General features: G+C 41.1%; 1 protein-coding gene across 1 annotated transcript in view; it reads left to right on the plus strand.

Annotated features, from left to right (window-relative positions):
• wnt3 (wingless-type MMTV integration site family, member 3) overlaps window positions 1-20,942 on the plus strand; it is a 44,842-nt gene extending 23,900 nt beyond the window's left edge. Inside the window, exons 2-4 of the mRNA XM_047376322.1 lie at window positions 2,492-2,733; window positions 11,161-11,426; window positions 17,690-20,942. Coding sequence (XP_047232278.1) covers window positions 2,492-2,733; window positions 11,161-11,426; window positions 17,690-18,169 — 988 coding nt within the window. The 3' untranslated portion in view covers window positions 18,170-20,942. The remainder of the gene's footprint in view (window positions 1-2,491; window positions 2,734-11,160; window positions 11,427-17,689) is intronic.
• Window positions 20,943-23,740: the final 2,798 nt, after the last annotated feature.

The following is a 23,740-nucleotide window of genomic DNA, read 5'->3' on the forward strand; positions in this document are numbered from 1 at the left end:
TGTATACATTTTATTTGGACCCAGAGCATGTAGCAAATGTGGGTAGGCACAAAATCTTATTAATTTAAGTTTCACTGTGAAGTTTTCCATTCCATTTCCATTCATCTCAGTGTGGTCTCAATCTTTAGTATACATGATCAACATTGAAATTCATCAATTTAACTTAGGACAATCTTTGAAAATATAAAATTGCTAACTTACAGGATGTAGATAACTATTTAACTTTTACCAGGACATAATAAAAAATGTTTTAGTCTTTACCAGATTCTAAAATATTTAAATCTAACCCCAATTGTGTAAAATACACACAATACCTTCCAAACTGTCATTATTTAATAAACAAAAATAAAGCCAAAATGTGTAAAAAACTGTGTAAAAAAAATAAGTGTGCCCTTGCTGCTTCTATAGGATGGTAGAAGCTAGGTGCTGTTTAGCAAACGTGCCTGCAACATTTGCTGTGGATCATCCTGAGAATGGTTTTATTGGTCAGATGAGATCAAAGCAGAGATGTTTGGCAAAATTAAACGGTACCTTATGAGGAGGAAACCAACTGTACAATATCAGCACAAACACCTTATTCCAAATGTCAAGTATAGTGGTGGAGTAGTGATGATTTAGGCTTGTTTTGCAGCCCCTGTACCAAGACACCTTTAACCCATTGTGTTGTCCATGACTGCTGTATGGCAAAGATTCAAATGTGTGCCCATCTATACAACAGCATAAGCTTCCGTGGAACTGCATCATGCTAGCAACAAGGCAATGCTGTCCAAAGAATTTCTCCACATCTAGTAAGACTGCAATAATGTCAAACAGAAAGTCCAAGATATTATTCCTAAAGGTGGTTATAAGGTGATTATAATTTAATCATTGAGTGTCCTTGCTCGAATTTACTTCCTGCTCTAACTTTATCAAATCAATAATGTTTGTGTATAAGTTGTTGTTTGTGTTTTAAAGAGACAGAAAATATCAAAATAGATTGTATTTTGTTTTTAAAATTTGTAATAAATATTCTGCCCTGTGCAGCAGAGGTAATATCCTACTTTCCCACTTGTGGATGGACCTAATTTGCCAATGGGATTCCAAAGCAACCAGCCCCATCCCACTGTTTCTCTAAGCAGCCAAGACAGGACTAAAAAATATATAATAAATACTATTAATAGTATAGTAGATCTTGAGGCCCAACATCTGTCTCTGGCAAAATAAATCCTCATTTCACTCTGCTTAGGTTTCCACCACTCCACTTTGCAGACTTCTCTGGCTCTCTTCTTTCACTCTGAGTCTAAATGCAGCAGTCAAGGCTGTTGTTGTGTTTGTGTCACTACAAATCACACCACTTTACTTTTTCAGATTGTTGGGCTGCTTTGCTATTGACGATCCCGCCCACATTGAGATGGTAGTCAGTTGTAATATAAAATGAACCAAACCGTGTAGAGCTAATCAGAGTCAAGTAGAGTAGGTACTAATGGAAAAGGGGCCTTTTAATCCATGTTAATTACAAGTAAAACTTGACCAACATACTTCCTTGTAATCCACTGATAATAGCCTGACTACTCAGCTCTTTTTCCTAATAAGGATTCATTATTACCCACAGAAAGCTTTTCAACCATTTAAAATGTACCTTTAGATGACCTTCAGTGTGAAAAAGCACTTTAAAGATTTTATGAATCTGGTTTAAGTATGCTGTGAATGATGAGCCAGGAGGAGGACAGGACCTCAAAGCGTAGTCATGGTGATGAGGGTTTGGGAACCTCAGGGTCTCATCTCTGCTTTTTGTGAACAAAGTGGATCTCTTGGCGTCTTTAAGCCATAACCTTAAATGTGCAGTTGCAGCCAAGTGTTGGGTGGCCAGGATGAGATTCAGTTCCTCTAAGTATGAGGCCAGGGCTCTCAGTTGAAAATAGGTGGCTACTGCCTCCAGCAGCTAAGATGTCTAGTTTATTTAAAAAATAATTTATCTAGATGCACCACAAAATATAGGCCTAGTCTGGTCGATTTGATTATTTAGGTTTTTTCAAGACTACTGAATTCATTTCATATGGGGCCGAGTAGGAAATGGGTTGAATGCAATGGGCCCCAAATGGGAGTCTCCAGGGGTTACATATAAACCCATATAAACTGCATAGATAGGTTTGATGTGGGAAAACCGTGGGTAAAAAATGGGACCAATATGGGTTCTACATGTGTTGTCAACTTTTAACTGATTTTCTCTATACCCTATTAAAACCAAGCCAAGACCCATTTTGGAGTTCCAGCTGGTTTTTCCAGTATGAGTTGTTTTATTTACCCAAATAGGCTCCATCCAAAAACCTATTGTAACCCACAGATTAACATAAGACAAATTCAGGCAAAATCTATACAGGGAAAGGGTCAGGTGCACAATAAAATGTTTCAAGTCATTCAATTCCTGGGAAATTTGCTGAACAGTCCAGGACTGTCTTTGTTCTGCAGCTTTCCTTTAAAGATGTCTTCCCTCTTTCTGTTTGTGACACAGGTCCCTGGCGCTGGGGCAGCAGTACTCATCTCTGGGCTCCCAACCCATCCTGTGCGGCTCTATCCCCGGCCTTGTGCCCAAGCAGCTTCGCTTCTGTCGCAACTACATTGAGATCATGCCCAGTGTTGCTGAAGGTGTCAAATTGGGTATCCAGGAATGTCAGCACCAGTTCAGGGGCCGCCGGTGGAACTGTACCACCATCAAGGACAACCTGGCCATCTTTGGACCGGTACTGGACAAAGGTAGATCCTTAATATGTATTTCTGTGGAAAAACATAATTTCTTCATACAGTGCAAAGGTTTTTGCATTGGGTCATGTTGAAATCACAAACTTCATGGCCTTGTTTCGGGATTTTACTGCGGTAGTAAAAATTGCAAATCTTTGTGAAGTTGGAGGACAGTGATTCGAGTTGTGAAAATATTTTCAAAAATGAAATGCATCCCACACAAAAGTGTGGGGTGCATTGGTATTTAGCCCCTTATACTCAGTGCAACCAACTCCCCTCAGAATTCCTCAAATTTTTAAACATACTCTATGTCATACATCTCTATCTCATTTTATGTCAGTATAAATCTATCTATTCTGTGAAGGTGTCGGAGGTTTGTTAAAGACTCTAAGGCTACACAAGAATAGGAAAACATGCAATTGCAATACTATTGCTAAATATTGCAAAAACTATATCAATTACAGTTAACTCAAATTTTTCAAATACTTTTTATTTCTTTAACACAATGCACCTAGCATTATAAAATAGCACCCCAAACTCTGAATATTTCTCAGAGCTCTGTTCAGTCCATCATCTGGAAATGGAAAGAGTGTGAAATAGCTGCAAACCTACCTATCTAAGACATGGTCGACCACCAATTAAACGTACAGGGGTTGGACAATGAAACTGAAAGACCTGGTTTTAGACCACAATAATTTATTAGTATGGTGTAGGGCCTCCTTTTGCGGCCAATACAGCGTCAATTTGTCTTGGGAATGACATATACAAGTCCTGCACAGTGGTCAGAGGGATTTTAAGCCATTCTTCTTGCAGGATAGTGGCCAGGTCACTACGTGATACTGGTGGAGGAAAACGTTTCCTGACTTGCTCCTCCAAAATACCCCAAAGTGGCTCAATAATATTTAGATCTGGTGACTGTGCAGGCCATGGGAGATGTTCAACTTCACTTTCATGTTCATCAAACCAATCTTTCACCAGTCTTGCTGTGTGTATTGGTGCATTGTCATCCTGATACACGGCACCACCTTCAGGATACAATGTTTGAACCATTGGATGCACATGGTCCTAAAGAATGGTTCGGTAGTCCTTGGCAGTGACGCGCCCATCTAGCACAAGTATTGGGCCAAGGGAATGCCATGATATGGCAGCCCAAACCATCACTGATCCACCCCCATGCTTCACTCTGGGCATGCAACAGTCTGGGTGGAACGCTTCTTTGGGGCTTCTCCACACCGTAACTCTCCCGGATGTGGGGAAAACAGTAAAGAAGGACTTATCAGAGAACAATACATGTTTCACATTGTCCACAGCCCAAGATTTGTGCTCCTTGCACCACTGAAACCGATGTTTGGCATTGGCATGAGTGACCAAAGGTTAGGCTATAGCAGCCCGGCCGTGTATATTGACCCTGTGGAGCTCCCGACGGACAGTTCTGGTGGAAACAGGAGAGTTGTTGTGCACGTTTAATTGTGCCGTGATTTGGACAGCCGTGGGTTTATGTTTTTCGGATACAATCCGGGTTAGCACCCAAACATCCCTTTCAGACAGCTTCCTCTTGCGTCCACAGTTAATCCTGTTGGATGTGGTTCGTCCTTCTTGGTGGTATGCTGACATTACCCTGGATACCGTGGCTCTTGATACATCACAAAGACTTGCTGTCTTGGTCACAGATGCGCCAGCAAGACGTGCACCAACAATTTGTCCTCTTTTGAACTCTGGTATGTCACCCATAATGTTGTGTGCATTTCAATATTTTGAGCAAAACTGTGCTCTTACCCTGCTAATTGAACCTTCACACTCTGCTCTTACTGGTGCAATGTGCAATCAATGAAGACTGGCTATCAGGCTGGTCCAATTTAGCCATAAAACCTCCCACACTAAAATGACAGGAGTTTCGGTTTCATTATCCAACCCCTGTAGTTTAACACATCATATCAAGACACTTTATAAAGTTAATTCAATAGAATCATACAGATTCCAAGTCAAGTACATTCATTCCAATTGATCCCAGTTTTTAAACAATGCCATCAAGTTGTAACAACAGGGGAAAGGAAGACAACACAGACAACACAGGAGCACTGATCCAGTACTTTCTATGTGAGAGAAAAGCAAAACGTTAAAGGCAGTTGTAGCTACTTTAGTTGTTTCATCTTGGAGAGAAAGATAGATAAGCAGAAAAGCTTAGAGCCAGTTTTCAAGTCAGAGTAAGAAATGAGAGCACATACAGTTAGTCATAGGAAATGCTTAGCCAATAGCTACAATATGTCTATGAGAAAGACATGGTTAAACACTGAAAGACGGGGCTAATCATCTACAGAAGGAGAAGTTGTTGTTAGCAGTAGCTCAGCTGATTTCCCACCTCCAGGAAGGTTTTACATTTAAACACAAAGCCAGGGCAGGTGTAGCTTCTATGAAGCGAAAAAACAGAGAGAACATGAAGTTATAAGCCATAACAACATCAAAGAATGCATAACTACAGAGATATCTCAGGATAACATAAGCCACTCTAACTATAAGCTTTATCAAAAAGTAAAGGCTTGTCTTAAACGTAGACAGGGTGTCTGCCTCACAGAGAGTAAACCTGTAGTCTGAACGAAGTGCTATGTTTAGAACATATAACAATCAGATCTCGGATGTATGTTGGAGCTTGATTATTAGGGGGTTTTATGTGAGAAGGAGAAATTCAAATTCAGGGAGCCAATGATGGGAAGCTAAAGTAGAAGAAATATGATTTCATCAAAACTGAAGACTGCATGAAGGCTGCATGTTGTGGACAAACTGATAATAAAGAATTACAAAAATTCAGCCTTGAAGTAACAAATGCATGGACTAGTTTGTAAAAGAAGGAAATCCTAGAAACCTGTTTGATTTAAATGATATACTAAGCAGTTTCTTTTTCAAAGACTGGTCCAAAGATGACAACTTCTGTCTTGTCTGAATTAGGATGCAGAAAACTTAAAGTCATCCAAGTTTTAATGTCTTCAAGACATGCCTTTAGTTGGATTGGTTGGATTCATCAGCATTTATCAGGAAGCAGCCAAAAGGTCCATGGTAAGTTTGGAGGATATGCAGAGATACACTGCTCAGGTTGGAAAATCTGTCAACAAAATAAATATTAGTTAGGTACTGAGGATATCTGACCTTTATGGAAGAGTGGCAGGAAGAAAGCCACAGGAAGTCTTGTTTGCAGTCTGCAGACATGTAGAAGAAGGTACTGTGGTTAGATGAGACCAATGTTTTACTTTTTGGCCTGCTAAATGCAATATGTAGCAAAAAATACACTGCACCTTGATCCTTGAACATCCCAGTAAAAGATCACTATGAAACATTCTGGTGGTAGCATCATACTGTGGGGAGGTTTCACTCAGTATAGGGAAGGAAGAGTTGATGGAAAGATGAATGGAACTGAATACAGGGTAATTCTGGAAGAAAATCTGTTAGACTCCAAAAGACTTGAAAATAGGGCTAAGGTTCACCTTCCAGAAGAGAACAATGACCATACCGTCAGAGCTACAATGGATCAAAGCATATTCATGTGTTAATATGGCCTAGTCAAAGTCCAAACCTCAATACAATAGAGAATCTGATATCACTTGAAAATCCGTGTTCACAGTCACTAACCGCCCAATCTGACTAAGTTTTAGCTGTTTTGCAAAATAAATATTTCTGGCTGTAAATGTTCAAAGCTGGTAGAAACATACCCCAAAAGACTTGCAGATGTGATGATTAAAGCTAAAGGTGGTTCAATAAAGTATTGACTTAGGGGGGCTAAATACAAATTCACACAATACTTTTCAGATTTTGTAAAAAAAAAACTTGTGCTGGTCTTTTCCAAAAAATCAATTCAGGTTTGTAGCTGTAATCTGACAAAATGTAAAAAAGCTTATTAAAATACTTTAGCAAGGCAGTGTATTCTAATTCTATGCAGACAGACATTAATTTAACATGAAAGTAGATCAATATTGGTAAGTACAGTTGACATAATGTAGAAATCCATCAGGTGCTTTTCTCTGCCAGAACTACTGATGTAAAAAATCCTTTAGTTGGGAAGCAATAGACCCAGATGTTCTGCTCAAGGCCCATATTTTATAAATAGACGTTTTAGCATTGTGACTGAGCCTGCTGATTAGAAATGAATTAGCCTGTGTGTCAGAGGAGAGGGAAATGGGGCAGGAATGGGCAGTGTGAGCAGTCCAAGCTCCCCAGTCAAATAAAAGGGATAGGGGAGGCCAAATGAGATTACAGGCAACAGAAAAGGGCCTAGGGGCGCCGCTCAACCCCTACTGTGCATGAAGACCGGTCTGCTCCCCACACAGTCCAGCTCCCACGGACACCCCATTCACACGCCCTTTTGACTCTGTCATGAAAACAGGCTGAAAGAGAATCTCCTCAAACCTATGCTGGTAGCTCTTTGGGATGAAGACGCAAAAGAAGGAGAAAAGGAAAGAAGATGAGTGTGTCCCTTTAGGCGTGAGGAAAAACGTTTTATTGAAGAATGTCCAACCTGTCCCACCTTCAGGTGTATATTGATGCTACTGTTTGGTGAACACCTAGGTAACCAGGGATGTAGAGGTGGGTGATGGTGTACACCATTTCAGCTCAGACTGAAGGTGGAAATGGGTAGCTGGAGTGAGAGGAGGGGGTGCTCAAGGAATGCCAGCTCTGGGCAGAGCAGCGCTGTAGGGGCGCTAGTTGCTGGGTCCTTTGTGTAGATAATACAGTGTGACACAAGGGAAACAAAGGCGGATTGATGGGCCCAGCAGGTAGCAGGAACAGTGCTGGCCTTGGTAAACAGCCAAAGATCCAGGGGCTCAGGGCTCACGGGGGCTTGTTTTCAGGGTCTGACTGGTCCTGGCGGGGCAAGAAAAGGACGCTCAAACTGCAAAGTGTACTAAAGTCTTGAGTCATCCCTTCTTTCTTTAAATTTTACTTTCAATTGAACAGACTATTATCTGTTAAATTGGTCTTGATCAATATAGCACCTTGCAAAGTTATTCAGTTACAAGTCTTGCCACAAAACTTTGCTTAGCTTTGGGTATAGATTTTGACTGGGCCATTCTAATGCATTAATATGCTCTGAACCAGTCAGTCATTTTCTACCACTTATTCCATAGTGGGTCACAGGGGAGCTGGTGCCTATCTCCAGCAGTCTATGGGCAAGAGGCAGGGTACACCCTGGACAGGTCGCCAGTCCATCGCAGGGCAACACACAAACAACCATGCACACACTCATTCATACACCTAAGGGCAATTTAGAGAGACCAATTAACCTAACGGGCATGTCTTTGGACTGTGGGAGGAAGCCAGAGTACCCGGTGAGAACCCACACATGCACAGGGAGAACATGCAAACTCCATGCAGAAAGACCCCCGGCTGGGAATTGAACCCAGGACCTTCTTGCTGCAAGGCAACAATGCTACCAACTGCGCCACCGTGCAGCCCTGATCTGAACCATTCCATTGTAATTGTGGCTGCATGTTTAAGGTCATCATCTTGCTGGAGGTTAAACCTCTGCTCCAGCCCTAAGTCATTTGCAACCTCTAACAGGTTTTCTTTCAGAATTCCCCTGTAGTTAGCTAAATTAAATCTTCCCATCAACTCTGAATAGACTTTCTCTCTTTGCTAAAGATAAAACATCCCCACAGCATAATGCTGCTGCCACTATGTGTCACCATAGGGTTGTGTCTACATTGTGATGTGCAGTATTACTTTTTCATCACATGTAGCATTTTGCAGGCCACAAAGGTTACATTTTAGTTTAATCTGACCACAGCACATTCTTCCACATGCTTGCAAATGAAAAACAGCAATTCTTATAGCTGTCTTGGACTTTCCTTATGCCACTCTATCTTAAAGACTAGATTTACAGAGTGCATTGCCTTTAATTGCCATGTCACCAGATTCTCCATACTGAGTTGTGAATCTCTGCAGCTCCTGCAGAGCTACCATTGGCATGTTGGTGGCTTCTCTGGTTAAAGATCTCCTTGCCCAGCTCGTCAGTTCAGGTTAGCAGCCATGTCTTTATAAGTTTGCTGTTGTCCTGTAATCTTTCCATTTTCTGATGATGGATAGCATAGTGGTCCTGATCCTGCTGAAGAAACTTTGTTGGGGATGATCTTGTAGACTGTAGGGGTAGGAGAGGTGATGATGCCTGTTCCTTTGAAGCATGTTAAAGTTAGTTAATTCTGGGAATGGAGAAACAGACGTTTTGTTGTTTGCATAATGAATGAATTCTGGAAACAAAGAGTTGATGTTGGAAATAGCACCTGATCTCTGATCTCTGTCCTTGAATAGAAAGAGAACCTCATTTTGATACAATCACTGGAGGAGAAATAATGACATGACGGCCTTGGAAGACAACTGCATTTCCCCAAAAGCACCACCTGAGTCTGAATCAGATACCTTCATGCATGGTTTGAATGATATGATCACACTGTACTTTGTACGAGCAATATGTTGGGTGTCCACCTCTCATCTGGTCATCCGTTAGTCGTCTATGTTACAGTATTGATCAGTAACACAGATGACCAACAGGAGGCAGTAGCTAGGAGTAGACGTGATTTAAACAGATGTAAAACAGAATAATGAGTGAAATAGTGGGTAAAACTACAAATGAAAACTTCTGGGGTCATATTGGAGTGACACTTGTGCTAATGTTTTAATAATAACAAAAAGGTGGAGCAGTTCACAATCCAGAAGAAGGCGGAGAATTAGAATATCCAGTTTAACTATTGAATAATTTGTATCACAGTTGGATTAGGGCAATTTTAAAGAAAGAGACAAGAAGAGTTAAATGGTGGATAGGACATGCCACTGAAAAGCTAAAAACAGGAGGGCTTATTTGAATCACCCTGTAACCGGGATTGTCTTTTTGTTCTGCCTATATCTTGTTTCTAGCTAAATGAAAGCCCCTACTTGTACCTTACTGTCTCTGGAAGAGCATTTTTGCCTTCCAATTAAATTTTTTAACTGATTTATCCAAATAATAGTTTTTGAGTATGTCTGAGTCTAAATTGTACCCAAGAGCCAGAAGAACTGAGGTGAAACAGAGTATATGTGTCCCCCTACAGCATCATGCTGCCAGCACTATGTTTTACCACAAAGATAAAAATTTGTTCTGGGTGCTATGTGAGACGTTCAACGCTGAAGATATTGTTTTCTAACCTAACTTTGTTTTAAACTTCTCCATGTCTTTCTCCCTGTATTGTCTCCTCTGTTCCTTGGTCTTCATGATACTGTTTGTTCTCCAGTGTTCTCTAACAAACCTCTGAGAAACAGCTGAATTTATATTGAGATTAAATTACAGCCAAGGTGATTTCTGAAGGTAGCTGGTTGCACTAGACTTTTTATCGGGGTACTTGTCCACCTTCATTTTTGTAGGCACAAACTACAAAAATGGTTGTCATGGTCAGGAACAAAAACAGTAAATGAGTAAAGCAAAACGCAGGCAACTTCCAAAGAAAAACACTGGAAGACTTTCAGAAAGCCTGGAGAACTACTGATAACTATGACTTTGAAGGCCACCTTTTTGTAACTTTGCTTGGAGACACTTAAAAGGGTGAGGTGAGAAAGTATGGCCATTGGTGAACCTTTTTCTGCATCTTGTTTCCATAGGGTTTTTTTTAAAGTTGAGCGTTAGAGGAATTCCTGGCTTTAGATGCAGCTGAGAGTTTGATTCTCATGTCATGTTTATACAAAATATAAGAGATTCCCTATAACCTGTATTGGAGAGATGACCACTGAACACTCCTCACAAGTCAGCTTTAGGACACATCATCATACTTATGTGTGTCTACACCAGAGCTAGTGAGGTGTAATGGCTGAGCCATGGTAAGTGTGCTGTGATTGTGAAACAATGGTGTCTGGTTTCATAATAAGCTGTTCCCTTGAAAGGAGGCGTAACTCCATCCCTTCAGTGTAAGAAAGAAACGGGCCAACACTGTTCGGTTTCACCTGAGGCCCTTGGGCTCTAAACTGGGACGAGTGTTGGAGGAGGAGGGGGAGGAGCAGGGGGTGACAACATTCTTGAAACACTATCCAGATGCACCGCAGCACACCTCGGGGATGAGAGGAGGTCACTGAGAACCCACTCAGTACCACGCCTACCTGACACCACAAAGGGGAGGTTTCATGGCAAGGATTTTTCTGTGTTGCTGCTGTTTTAATCAAAACTGTAAACAAAAACTTAAAAATTACTACAAAAAGCAGACTTGTCAGAGTTTCCTGTGAGCTTCTTGTTTTTTTTTTTTTTCTTTTGGCAAATACATGTCCATAAATGTGCCCTTTCCAAAGATGAAATGTTGTGTTAAAAGGGTTTTGCCTGGAGGGATCGTTTGCAATGCATCTGTCTGGATGTTGGCAGCAGCTTTGTCCATGTTTAAACTCAAGATTGACACTCTCATTTTTTTTCTCCGCCCATCTGTCTTCGTCTGTCTCCTTTAGCTACGAGAGAGTCTGCATTCGTCCATGCTATAGCCTCTGCAGGTGTAGCCTTTGCAGTGACGCGATCCTGTGCCGAGGGCACATCCACTATGTGTGGCTGTGACTCCCACCACAAGGGGCCACCAGGCGAGGGCTGGAAGTGGGGTGGCTGCAGCGAGGATGCTGAGTTTGGGGTGCTGGTGTCCAGGGAATTTGCAGATGCCAGAGAGAACCGGCCGGATGCACGCTCTGCAATGAATCGGCACAACAACGAGGCTGGACGCACAGTAAGCAACTGCAGAAACAGATACTGATAAACCAAACCGGATTTAACCAATAAAATGTAACTGTAATAATGATGTGGTGATTTTAATAGTTTGTGTGGGTTTATTTTAAACAATACTTGTGAGTGTACAGTTGAAAAAGTATTTAAATTCTTTCAGATTTCTTCTGTTTTTCCTTAACTTAAAAGCTTCAGACCATCAAAAAAGGATAACCTGAATAAATACAAAATGCTGTTTTCAAATGATGATTTCGTTTATTATGAGGAAAAAGCTATCAAACCAACCTGGCAATGAGTCTGTTAGATTGCAGTGGAGGAACCTTGGCCCACTCTTCTTTGCAGAAACTTTTATGAAATTACTTTGGAAGCTTTTCAAGCATGGACAGCCTATGATCAAGCAAAGCATCTCAATTGGATTTAAGCCCAGATTTTGACTAGTCTACTTCTACTTTGTATTTTAGAGGCATTCTGGGTAGACCTGCTTGATCATTGTCGTGCTGCTTAACCAATGTCCACTGGAGTTTAGGGTCACAAACAGACATTCTCCTACAGGATTTTCTACTAGAGAGTAGTTACAGCAAGTCCGGGTCCAGACGCAACCCAGCACATCACAAAAACACCACCACATTTGCCTGTCAGTATGATGTTGTTTTTTCTGGAATACTGTGTTAATTTTATAGCAATTGTAACTGGGCATTTTCCTTTTAAAAGGTTCCACCATTATCTTGTCATTTAATTGAATATTGTTGGGGATCATCAAATCAGCAGACTCAGCAGACACCCAGACGTCCCTCTCCCCAGACACCTCCTCCAGCTCCTCCAGGGGGAGCCCAAGGCGTTCCCAGACCAGCCGAGAGACATAGTCCCTCCAGCGTGTCCTGGGCCGTCCCCTGGGCCTCTTCCCGATGGGTCGTGCGTAGAACACCTCCCGAGGAAGGCGTCCAGGAGGTATAGATGCCCGAGCCACCTCAACTGGCTCCTCTCGATGTGGAGGAGCAGCGGCTCTACTCCGAGCCCCTCCCGGATGGCCGAGCTTCTCACCCTATCTCTAAGGGAGTGCCCGGCCACCCTACGGAGGAAGCTCATTTCAGCCGCTTGGATCCAGGATCTCGTTTTTTCGGTCATAACCCAAAGTACATGGCCATAGGTGAGGGTAGCAACGTAGACCGATCGGTAAATCGAGAGCTTCGCTTTTCGGCTCAACTCTCTCTTCACCACAACGGACCGGCACAGTGCCCCTATTACTGCGGCAGCCGCACCGATCCGTCTGTCGTTCTCCCGCTCCATTCTTCCCTCACTCGTGAACAAAACCCCGAGATACTTAAACTCCTCCACTTGAGGCAGGAACTCCCCTCCAACCTGAAGAGGATAGGCCACCCTTTTCCGGTCAAGAACCATGGCTTCGGAATTGGAGGAGCAGATCCTCATCCCAGCCGCTTCACACTCGGCTGCGAACCGCCCCAGAGCATGTTGTAGGTCTTGGCTAGAGGGGGCCAGCAGGACCACGTCATCTGCAAAAAGAAGAGACGAAATCCTCTGGTCCCCAAACCAGACCCCTCCGGCCCTTGGCTGCGCCTAGAAATCCTGTCCATAAAAGTTATGAACAGGACCAGTGACAAAGGGCAGCCCTGCCGGAGTCCAATATGCACCGGAAACAGGTCCGACTTAGTGTCAGCAATGCGAACGAAACTCCTGCTTCGCTTGTACAGAGTTCGGATGGCCCCTAATAAAGGGCCCCAGACTACATACTCCTGGAGCACCCCCCACAGGGCATCACGAGGGACACAGTCGAATGCCTTCTCCAGGTCCACAAAACACATGTGGACCAGTTGGGCAAACTCCCATGAACCCTCGAGCACCCTGTAGAGGGTATAGAGCTGGTCCAGTGTTCCACGGCCGGGACGAAAACCACACTGCTCCTCCTGAAGCCGAGGTTCGACTATCGGCTGGACTCTCCTCTCCAATACCCTGGCGTAGGCCTTACCAGGGAGGCTGAGGAGTGTGATCCCCCTGTGGTTGGAACACAACCTCCGGTCACCCTTCTTATGAAGGGGGTCCAGAGGCACTTTCCCCGACCACCATGCAATGTTGAAGAGGCGTGTCAACCATGACAGCCCCCCAACATCCAGAGACTTGAGGTACTCTTTCTTATTGTTGAATAATCAACACTGACTTTAACTGGGGGAAGTGACATCTGTGGGATTGTGGATATTGTCCTGGGTTCTTTTTTGACTTTCAGAATGAGTTTTCAGTATGCTCCTGGAGTAATTTTAGCAGGCCTAACATTCCTGGGAAGGTTTACCACCGTTCCAAGTTTTCTCCATTTGGAAAAATTGGCTTTCGCTGTGGTTCACTGGTGTCCAAAAGTCTTAGAAATGGTTTGGTAACCCTTTCCAGACTGTTGAACTATGACTTTTTCTCTTCTTACTTGAATTTCTTCATATTGGGACATGATGTGCTTTTTGAGATTTTGTAGGCCACTTCATGTTGTCAGACAGGTCCATCCGCCGCTTCATGGCACTCTCTGATATTAGACAAAACAAGATGTCATGGAGCTAAACCATTTTAGTTCTTTTTAATTAAAATACTTCAGCAATCATTGTCAGATACAGAATTTTCATTTGATAAAACATATGTACTGCTTTTATTCAGTAGAATGGTTATATGTTTAAAGTATCTCAAATATGCAAAACAACACATTCATTTTGTTATCTTATGCTTCTTATAACTTACTGGCTGGATAATATGATTCAGCTTCCACATCGCCCTAAGGTCTTCTTCTGATTTGTTGATGGTCCACATACTCAAACTCTCTGAAGGTTTTCATAATTTGTGTCAACCAAGATGGATCAGCATGTTGGACATTGGTTGTAGTTGTTTTGCATTTTACACACAAGAATCTGTGTATTTTTCAGTGAAGCTATGCTGGATTTTGTTTTAGTTTTCAAACCTTTGATATGTTCAGCCTTCAATTACTTTTTGTGCTCACCCTCTCTGCATTGACGACCAAGTTCTGAATCAAAAGTGAAGATCTGGGTTCTCCAGACATCCAAATCCAAAGTAAAAACCCTGCTATCCTGTATGAAAAGGACCTTGGTGGACAACAGAAGGATTGCTTCCCTCAGTGTACAGATGTGTCTTAAAGCCAAATTAAAAAAGAAAACTGTATACCCGTGAGGATACAACCAGTCCCATAAGCAATAAATACCACAATACATCTAGGACCCCAAAAAGGCACTTTGTCCTGTTCCTGATTAGATTCTGATGTGAAAGCTGGCAGATTCTCTGGTGAAACATCCTGTGATTAGAAAAGCATGTTTTATAACTCTGAATTAGACCTTAATATAATCTTCCTCTTGATATTTGACAGACTGTTGATAACTTTTAGATCTTTATTCAGTTTAATTCTTAGAAAAATTTGTTTGTTTTTTTCTAGATCCACTATTCTTAAACAAAGAGTGGGAAGCTGAGAATTATAACGAAATGCCTTTTACAGTTAACCCCAAAATGATTCCTACTCTCGGAAGATTTAGGTTTAAAATTATTTTATTCAACCAAGAAGTAGTTTTCTTATAGGAAATAAGATGGGCATCTTTCACAAAACTGTCATCAATTTTGAAATCAGTTCTAGATTTATTTACATTTACCAAAATATACTCTTCCCGAATGTCAACAGAAACATTTCTTTTGGCATTACAGTCCTTTCTTAATCCTTTTCATATTTACTGACCAGCTTTTAGCACGTTTCCTTTAGGATTTAGACAATTTATTTGTGGAGATGAGCTCCAAGTCTCTGAGGTTAGAAGACACTTGAAAATATTAATATTACTTAAAGTCAAAAGAAACACATTGGTCATATTAAGAGATTACTTTAAACTGAAATAGCTCTATAAATAATAATTAATAGTTTTGGGGTTAACTGTGGATAGTATATTTATTTGTCTTAATTTTCTTAGCAAACAACCATTGGCGCATTCATATTAAACATGTTTTTGTAATGTGACAAAATGTGAAAACGTTCAAGAGGTATGAAACCATTTTCAAGTCACTGTAAATGTATTTTAACCTATGATATTACAATTATTTGATTAATGTAAAATACCTTCAGCCCACCTTGAAAACTAAAACAGTGAGAAAATGAGCTGCTTGTTCAAAAATGAAGATGATTTATCCTGTAAACACAGCGGTTTGGGATTACTAACTGTTCGTGAGATGGGCAGGGATTTGCTATTTGACTCGTCCACACATTTCTGAGCCTCCAACTGAAAAGGAGCCCTTGAATTTGAATGACTGGTTAATTACTCATCTAAACAACAGTGAGCCCCACACCTTGCCTTTCATGCTTTGCATCCCAATGAAAAAAAAAAAAAATTTCCCCAACAGTCAAATAACCCAGATGAGCTGAGGGTAGAAAAGAAGAGGAATCAGCTCAGACTTAAAACATCACCGGCTGCTGTCACTGCTGGGGCAAAACAGGCCCTCGGCTGCTCACTCAGGGGCAAACAGAGAGACCACACGGGAACAAGACGACCCTTTGATCTGAGCACATTGAAGCAGTCAGACGGGCCAGAGCAGATCGCTGAGCAGCACTGCCACCAGAGGCCTCCAGCTCTCTCCACCTGGTTCTCTCATGCTTCATTATTTAGCCCCGAAGGCAAGGGACTTTATCTCAGCATGACAAGCTCACATCGTGATGTCACCAGTCCACCAGCGTACAGCCACCTGCTATGCGCCTTAGCTGGGGGAATTCAGCTGTTAAATATATCTGTTGAATTAAAGCACAACTAAATCAAAACACAAAGGTAAAATACACCCTGAGGGAAAGCAGGATGACTTCAGAGAGAATTAGCAGCGGCACAAAGCATCTGTGCTTCACAGCTGCATGAACCCTCACTAACATACAACCAGTGGCTTGTTTTTATTTCCCAGTACTGTACTGTGCAAGCTTCAGACCATAAACTGCAACACAATCTGCTGGTTCTAGGCATGGGTCAGCATGAAGGTACTCAAAGTTTCACTCACAGAGTGTCGTATCCAAGCATATTAATGGAACGTTAAGAGGAAGGAAAAAGTCTGATAGAAATTGTACACAAGAAATAGGCCTTGAGAGGATTGAATCAAAGAACTGAAGCCTATCCATTCATCTGTCAGTCAGGCTCCCCCTGAGGTACAGGTCCAGGAAATCCCAATGTCCATTTACAAAGAGACACTCTCCAGCCAATTCTAGGGGAACCCAACCCATCCACATGCCATTAGAAACATATATAGTCCCTCAAGCAAGTTCTTATTCAGCCAAGGAGGCACATCTCTTTGTAAGAAGTTTAAAGCAGGGTTAAGTTAAAAAACATGATTTTAATCTTTAAAGATCTTACAGAACTCTGTTTATTCCATCATTTGAAAATCCAGAAAGCAGAGCACAACTACAAACCTACCAAAAAAGCTGGGCAATAACCCTTAATCAGATAAACAGTCAAGACACCCCTGGCAACTCTGCTGGAGCAGCAATACAACAATTAGTTGAACACTCCACAAATGTGGCATTTTTAAGAGAGTGTAAGAAGAAAAGCCATTTAAAAAAACAGCATAATAAATACTGTTTTGCTACAATAGAGAAGACACGAGATTATGGCCCTCTGCTTAGTGGTACTATAATTGAACATTTTTGTTCTACATACAAAACATTATGTGTGGTGGACAACTGCGCATTGCCTTGTACACACAGAGTGGATAGCTGGAATAGCTGGAGGAGTTAAATACAAGACAATCCTGGTAGAAAACTGGGGTGGAGGTTCACCTTTCTGCACGACAATGACTCATAACATAAAGCCTGAACTATAAAGAAAAGGTTTACATCAAAAGATATTTATGTGTTATACTGATCCAGTCAACATCCCCTCTAATTTAGTGTCTGTGCCTAAATAGATGTTCAATGAAGCTCTCAATCCAATCTGACTGAGTTTAATCTATTTTGGAAAGTCTCAAGATGTGCAAAACCTGTAAATGACAGACAAGGTCAAATCTTCATCATTTTTGTTATATTTTAAGATCTTGTAACAGCAAAAGGTTAATGTGGATAGACCTGAAATCTGGAGATGTCAGTTTAATGGGACCTGGAGACAAACTGTTCTTGTAGGTAGAATCTGAGATGTTCATGTTCACTCCAGTTGCAATTGGTTGTTTGTGATTCTACATGTTCATGCATCCATACACTATAAATTTAAGTAAATATGATCCCACCAACTAATAACAGCTCTCCGTGTTCCTCAGACCATCCTGGACCACATGCACCTGCGCTGTAAATGTCACGGGCTCTCTGGAAGCTGCGAGGTGAAGACGTGCTGGTGGGCTCAGCCAGATTTCCGCACCTTGGGTGACTACCTGAAAGACAAGTACGACAGCGCCTCTGAGATGGTGGTGGAGAAGCACCGTGAGTCACGGGGTTGGGTGGAGACCCTACGAGTGAAGTATGCCTTCTTTAAGCACCCCACCGAGCGCGACCTGGTTTACTACGAGGGCTCACCCAACTTCTGCGAGCCGAACCCGGAAACCGGATCGTTCGGGACGCGCGACCGCGTCTGCAACGTGTCGTCACACGGCATCGAGGGCTGCGACCTCCTCTGCTGCGGCCGCGGCCACAACACCCGGACTGAGAAGCGCAAAGAGAAGTGCCACTGCATTTTCCACTGGTGCTGCTACGTCAGCTGCCAGGAGTGTGTACGCGTCTATGATGTACACACGTGCAAATAAGAGGCCTGTTCTAGGCAAACTGACTGCTGGACCTTCTACCCACCTCCTGCACAACTTCCCTGCAGATTTGTACAAATTCTGCATCTTGGTCAATAACCCACCCACAATCAAACTCAGGCCGTAATATACGGAGCCAAGCCAGGGTCAGATAAAACAATAAAAACAGAGGTTGTGGTTTGGTTTGGGTTAGTTTAGTTTAGTAACTGCTTGCGTTCACTGATTTACAGTATATACACCAACTGTAAAACTGGGTTTGAAAGATTATCCACAACTTGCAACATTCAGAGATAATATTTAATAACATCAATATTATTAATGGTACAGTTATAAAATTATATTGGACATACATGTATCAAACCTTTTCACTCTCATTTCGTGGTAGCTTGAGGACACAAAAACTTAACTCAAACAAAAAAGAAATGCAGAGTGGAGCAAAGATTTTTATTTTTTTTTACTTAAAAGTGGAGGTTCTTATAAAAAAAGTTTGGGAACAGTAGCACTTATATATAGTAAGACAGAAATTCAAATAACGCCAACATTAATTTATAAATAATGTTTTCAACCATTTCTTTTAAGGAAAGGAGCACAGCTTTAGCAAATTTCTCTTGCTGTCTTGTTTATGTAGAGGCTTGAATTAGCATTTTAGCACAGCTACAGGAAGCTGTTTTAAAAGTATTTTTCATTAAAAATGACATAAGTAAAACAGCGGAATAAAACTTGTCCTGTTGCCCTGTTTACATATGAGGTAGCTTTAGTAAAGTAGCACAGACAGAATTTAGGGTTAGGAAAGTAACAAGTTAGATTTCCAACGAGCAACTTTTTTGTACTATTTGTTGAAATGCTAATAGCTCATTTATTGATTTTTTCTCATGTGGCAACCAGTTATGTAGACGGTTACTGTAGTAAGTGTATTCAGCAGTTGTCAGTGCTGGCGTTGATAAGGACCCTGTTTGAACTGACAGATGGGGGACATTTTATGCTAGCTTTGTAGCACATTCGTGCTTATTTTAGCCCCACTTGTCTTACTCTTTTAGATGGTGTCATAAATGTTACATTGGAAACAATGTGTGACAAAGTATTTTCCCCTGCAGTTTTCTTCTGTGATGGTTTTTTTTTTTTGTCACGCTTTAATCTTGTGGAACATCAGATACATTTTATACCAGACAAAAATAACCTACATAAATATAAAATGTAGTTTTCAAATGACGAGGACAATAGCTGCCCAAACCAACCTAGTGCTATGTGAAATTCTTGCTCTTGTCCTTTTGGATTTTCTGCTAGAGAGCAGAATTTATGATTTTATCAATTACAATACGGTGTCCTTTTTATCCAAGGCTGTGTTAGTTTCGTCACTGAGGAACAAAAATGTTTAACCTCTGTTTTTATTTTTGATACCTGGCACTCGCAGGGCTTCGTATTGAACGGGCAAAGGTAAATCAGACATAAAGCACAACTTAGAACTTTCAACCCCTACACTGGACTATCTACAAAATGTCATCCACTTTCATGGAAAGCAGTTGTGCAACTTTCAATGCCCTCTCCCCTGTGTCTTTATTTATTTCCCTCTTTCATGCCAACATGATGTTTGTGCCATGTATAGTAACACTTAATGCAGTAAAACCCACCCTTCTTTCCAACTAAAACCTCACTTCTCCAGCTATTATGTCTGTCTCAACTAACCTGACATCTACTCCATCAGTTATTCATCTGCAGCCCAAGGTCACTTTTTAACTACTGAACTGAAACAGCAGGAAGACACTGAAGGTGCAACCGTCCTGTCTATTGTAAACTACTGAGATGATTGAGTCCTTCCCACTGGACCAGTCAACTGGGAATTCTGGAAGATATGTGATGTTTATAGCCTTGCATTTCTGAATTATGACCATTGGGGTGGGACTGGAGGTATGCAGAAGGGGGCATACCCACTCCTCTCGCTAACATCCCCACACAGGTTTATGTATGCACTATTCAGATAACTCCAGGTGGGAATACAAAAACAAAAAAGGCTGCAAAGTTCTTATGGATGATGGCTTTGTTGCACTTTCTGAGAGTGAGTTTAGGTTTTAAGCTGCTTCTGAATTCATGCATCATACTTGAGTCAACCTTTAGCGTGTTTAATTACAGTTCATTAGGTTCATCCTAAAGAACTGTGTCTAAAAATAAATCTAATTCAGTAAAAACAGGAGGCATGTGAAGACATGTGGAGACCAAGGGTTTGGGAAGCCTCTGATTGGCTGTCATATCTCTCCAGCATTCCTTTATGTTTTTCCTGGGCTGAAGCATTCAAAGGGTCTGATTTATGAAGCTGTATTCTTGTCTGTGCTTCCCCAAAAAACTTGCCTGCCGCACTGTTTCTGTAATGCTGGAAGAGCATGCAGCAGAGGAACAGATCTCAGTAAATTGGTGTTTACGTTTAAAATAGAAGATCTTTGTGGGAAAATTATGTCATTTGTGGGGGGAAAGATAAAACAAAAATCATGTTGTGATAGTTCCTCCTGTTCTGTATAAATTATACCCACCAGCAGAACTTTACCCTGTATAGGCTGTCTTCTCCGTGTGACATAGCTTATTATACCTGGATGTACCTTTCTGTGTCCACTATCCACAACCTGACTTTCCCCCTGCTATATCCAAAGTTTTGTACAAATGTTTTAAAGTGAATAATTCCCTTTTTATTTTATAATCGTAAATGTTATGTTTTTATAAATATTATTTATTATACAATGTATATATCTGTATGGCTGAACTAAGATTATATATTTCAAGAAGAAAACTGTCTCGTGTTTCTTGATGTTTTCACTTTCAGATCAGTATCCTTACTTGTCAAGTTGATATTGTTCTTTTTTTTTTGTGTGGATAAAAACAAAATGACAGTAAAACTTGAAAACTAGGATCCTATTTTCAGGGTTCCTACACAGTCTGGAAAAGTTTGGAATTTGATCAAAGCGTTTTCCAGGTCTGGACAAATATGGAAAAAAACATGTTATTTCCTAGGTTTTATTGTTCACATGATAAATATTTGAATTTATAAAAGAACATTGTTCTAACCAGTATGTTCTGCGCATAGAAGTGTATCTATCTATCTATCTATCTATCTATCTATCTATCTATCTATCTATCTATCTATCTATCTATCTATCCTTACAGTATGTGGTTTTGCAGGTTTTGTATTTATAACCTGAACAATGTGAAACTATCTAAAATTTGCATGCAACATTTGCATCTATACATGAACAATGGCTGGAGAGAACTCTGGAAGTTTGAGTCTGGAAAAGTGTGGAACTTTTTCTAGGAAAATCTGTAGGAGCCCTGTATTTATTGCTGATTTACATTCTCTTTTCCATTAAATCCTCATTTACTGGTGCATCCTTAATTATAAGAACTGAACCTCAGATGAAACAACCTATATTCCTCAGTTCTAATAAAACTAGAACAAAGTCGAGCAACAGCACTGACAGAATTATAAAACATTAAATCTTTGTTCTTTAGAACTTATTCTACACTTTAATTAAGCTTTTAAGTGTCTTTCTTGAGTTAAAGTGACAAACTATATAAAACCAGAAGCTTGGTCAGTTTCCTGGTCTGGATCATACAGATGTGTGTTAACACAATACCTAGAAGGAAACACAACAGCAATGACATTATAGAAGCAACTGTTGCTGCCTCTCATAGTCCATCATTCTACAGAGAGAAAGATTATTTTCAAGTGGAAAACATGTAAGAGGGCTGTAAATTTTCTCAGAGAAATTCCAAGCAAAGATCAGAGACCCTGCAACGTCTGATAGGCAAAAACAACAACAAAAAGACATAAACAAAAACCAAACAAAGCTGAATCTGAGACTCTACGGGCTTCAGTTAGCATGCTAAATATTAAATTTATTACAGGAAAAGGAGACATAAATGTTCTACAAGGATGTCTTGTTTGGGGGGATTGAAAGAGAAACCCTCTTCCCACAAAGAGAATATGCCAGACATAAATAGATGTTTGGAGAAAACCAAACACGACATAATAGTACAAATACCCTATACTAATAGTCAAGCACAGTGGTGGCAGGCTCATTATCTGGGAAGGTGTTTTGCAGCAATTTTTCTAATTTTAAAATGTCACAAGGATATCTTCTGATTCCCCACAAAACTTAAACTTGTAGTACAAAGACAAATCCATAAATGAAATGCTGAACATATGTAAGTAAAAGCACAGTAAGAAATACTTAAATATCATATTGAACAATTACTAAAAAAGGAAACTGATTTAACTAACATCAGGATTTTACACAGCATCAAACTTCCTTCTTAATAAAAACTTGAAAGGACATCAGTTTTGGACAGTTGACTTATTACTGGGGTATGCAGGAAATATTTAACATTGGTAGGAACAAAATGAAACATTCAAAAGAATTTAGTAGCAAATAATTCTTGAGTATAGGGAAATGTTTAAACGTAAACACAGAAAGGAGAAAAAAGTCAGTTACCTTTTCAATTTAGAATTTTATATTCATTGTGACCAATTCAACCAATGCTTTGGTGTGTGATGGCTCACTCCCGGTGGCTGCTTGCCGGGGCCTGGCCCCCTGGGCTCTGTCGGGTCTCTGCTTGGGGAGTGATATGTCCCAGGGTCTTGGGCCTCTGGGTCCATGGCTGGATCTGCTTGGGTGTGGACGGCTGCCAGCGGGGCCTGTGGGCTCGTCGCTGAGGCTCCCTGGGGCTTCTGCACTGTAGCTGCTGGGTGGTTCCCTTGGGACTCTCTCCCGCTCTTCTCTGGGGGGGTAGCAGTAGTCCCGGCGGTGGTTCTCCTGGGGTTCCTGTGCTTTGGGGGGCCTTTAGATGTCTGTGACTCAGATCTCCTCAGTGTCCGTCCGGGGACCATGGGGCAGGTCTGTGGGTCCTCACACTCGCTATTGCATATTTTTGTAGAGAAACCTTGTATACAAAAGCGTGTCCACACCCATACTCACAGGTGTCAAGCTTCAGGTGTTGACAGATACACAGATGTTTTATTTTGGGCTGCACTTCTCACTAAGTACATTTTACATTCAGAATTACCGTCTACTATTTTGTAAAAAAAAAAACAGCTGCAGGTGTCCAAGCAAGCAGGGTGTAATCTTGTATTCTCTTTATCCTTCTTTCTCTCCTCCACTCTTTCCTCCTTTTCTCCCCTTTTTCCCCATCTCTCTCTTTTTTGAGCTTCTTTTGTCCTTTTCATTTCAGTCTCCATGTCCGTAACAATTGAAATATTCCCAAAGAAGTTTATAATAAAGTTTCTTCTATAAATATCAAGCAGAGCTTTAAAGCATTAGCTGTGATGCTCTGCTTGTGAAAGTAAATCTGTTGGGCAATTTCTTGGCACTCAGACAACAATTCTGAGTGCTACTCTACTGGACAGGACACGGTAAACAAAAAGAAAAGAAAAAGAAGCCATGGGGCAGCAATATTCTGTAGAGATGCAACAGGACCAATGAAACTGGCTGGGAATCTGTGGCAAAACTTGAAATGTTTGCAGGTAATCGCCGTCAAGTCTGTCTGCGCTTGAACTATTTCACAAAGAATTGGCAGAAACTTAAGTTTCTATAT

The sequence above is a fragment of the Girardinichthys multiradiatus genome, chromosome 10, assembly GCF_021462225.1.
Source record: "Girardinichthys multiradiatus isolate DD_20200921_A chromosome 10, DD_fGirMul_XY1, whole genome shotgun sequence".
NCBI lineage: Eukaryota > Metazoa > Chordata > Actinopteri > Cyprinodontiformes > Goodeidae > Girardinichthys > Girardinichthys multiradiatus.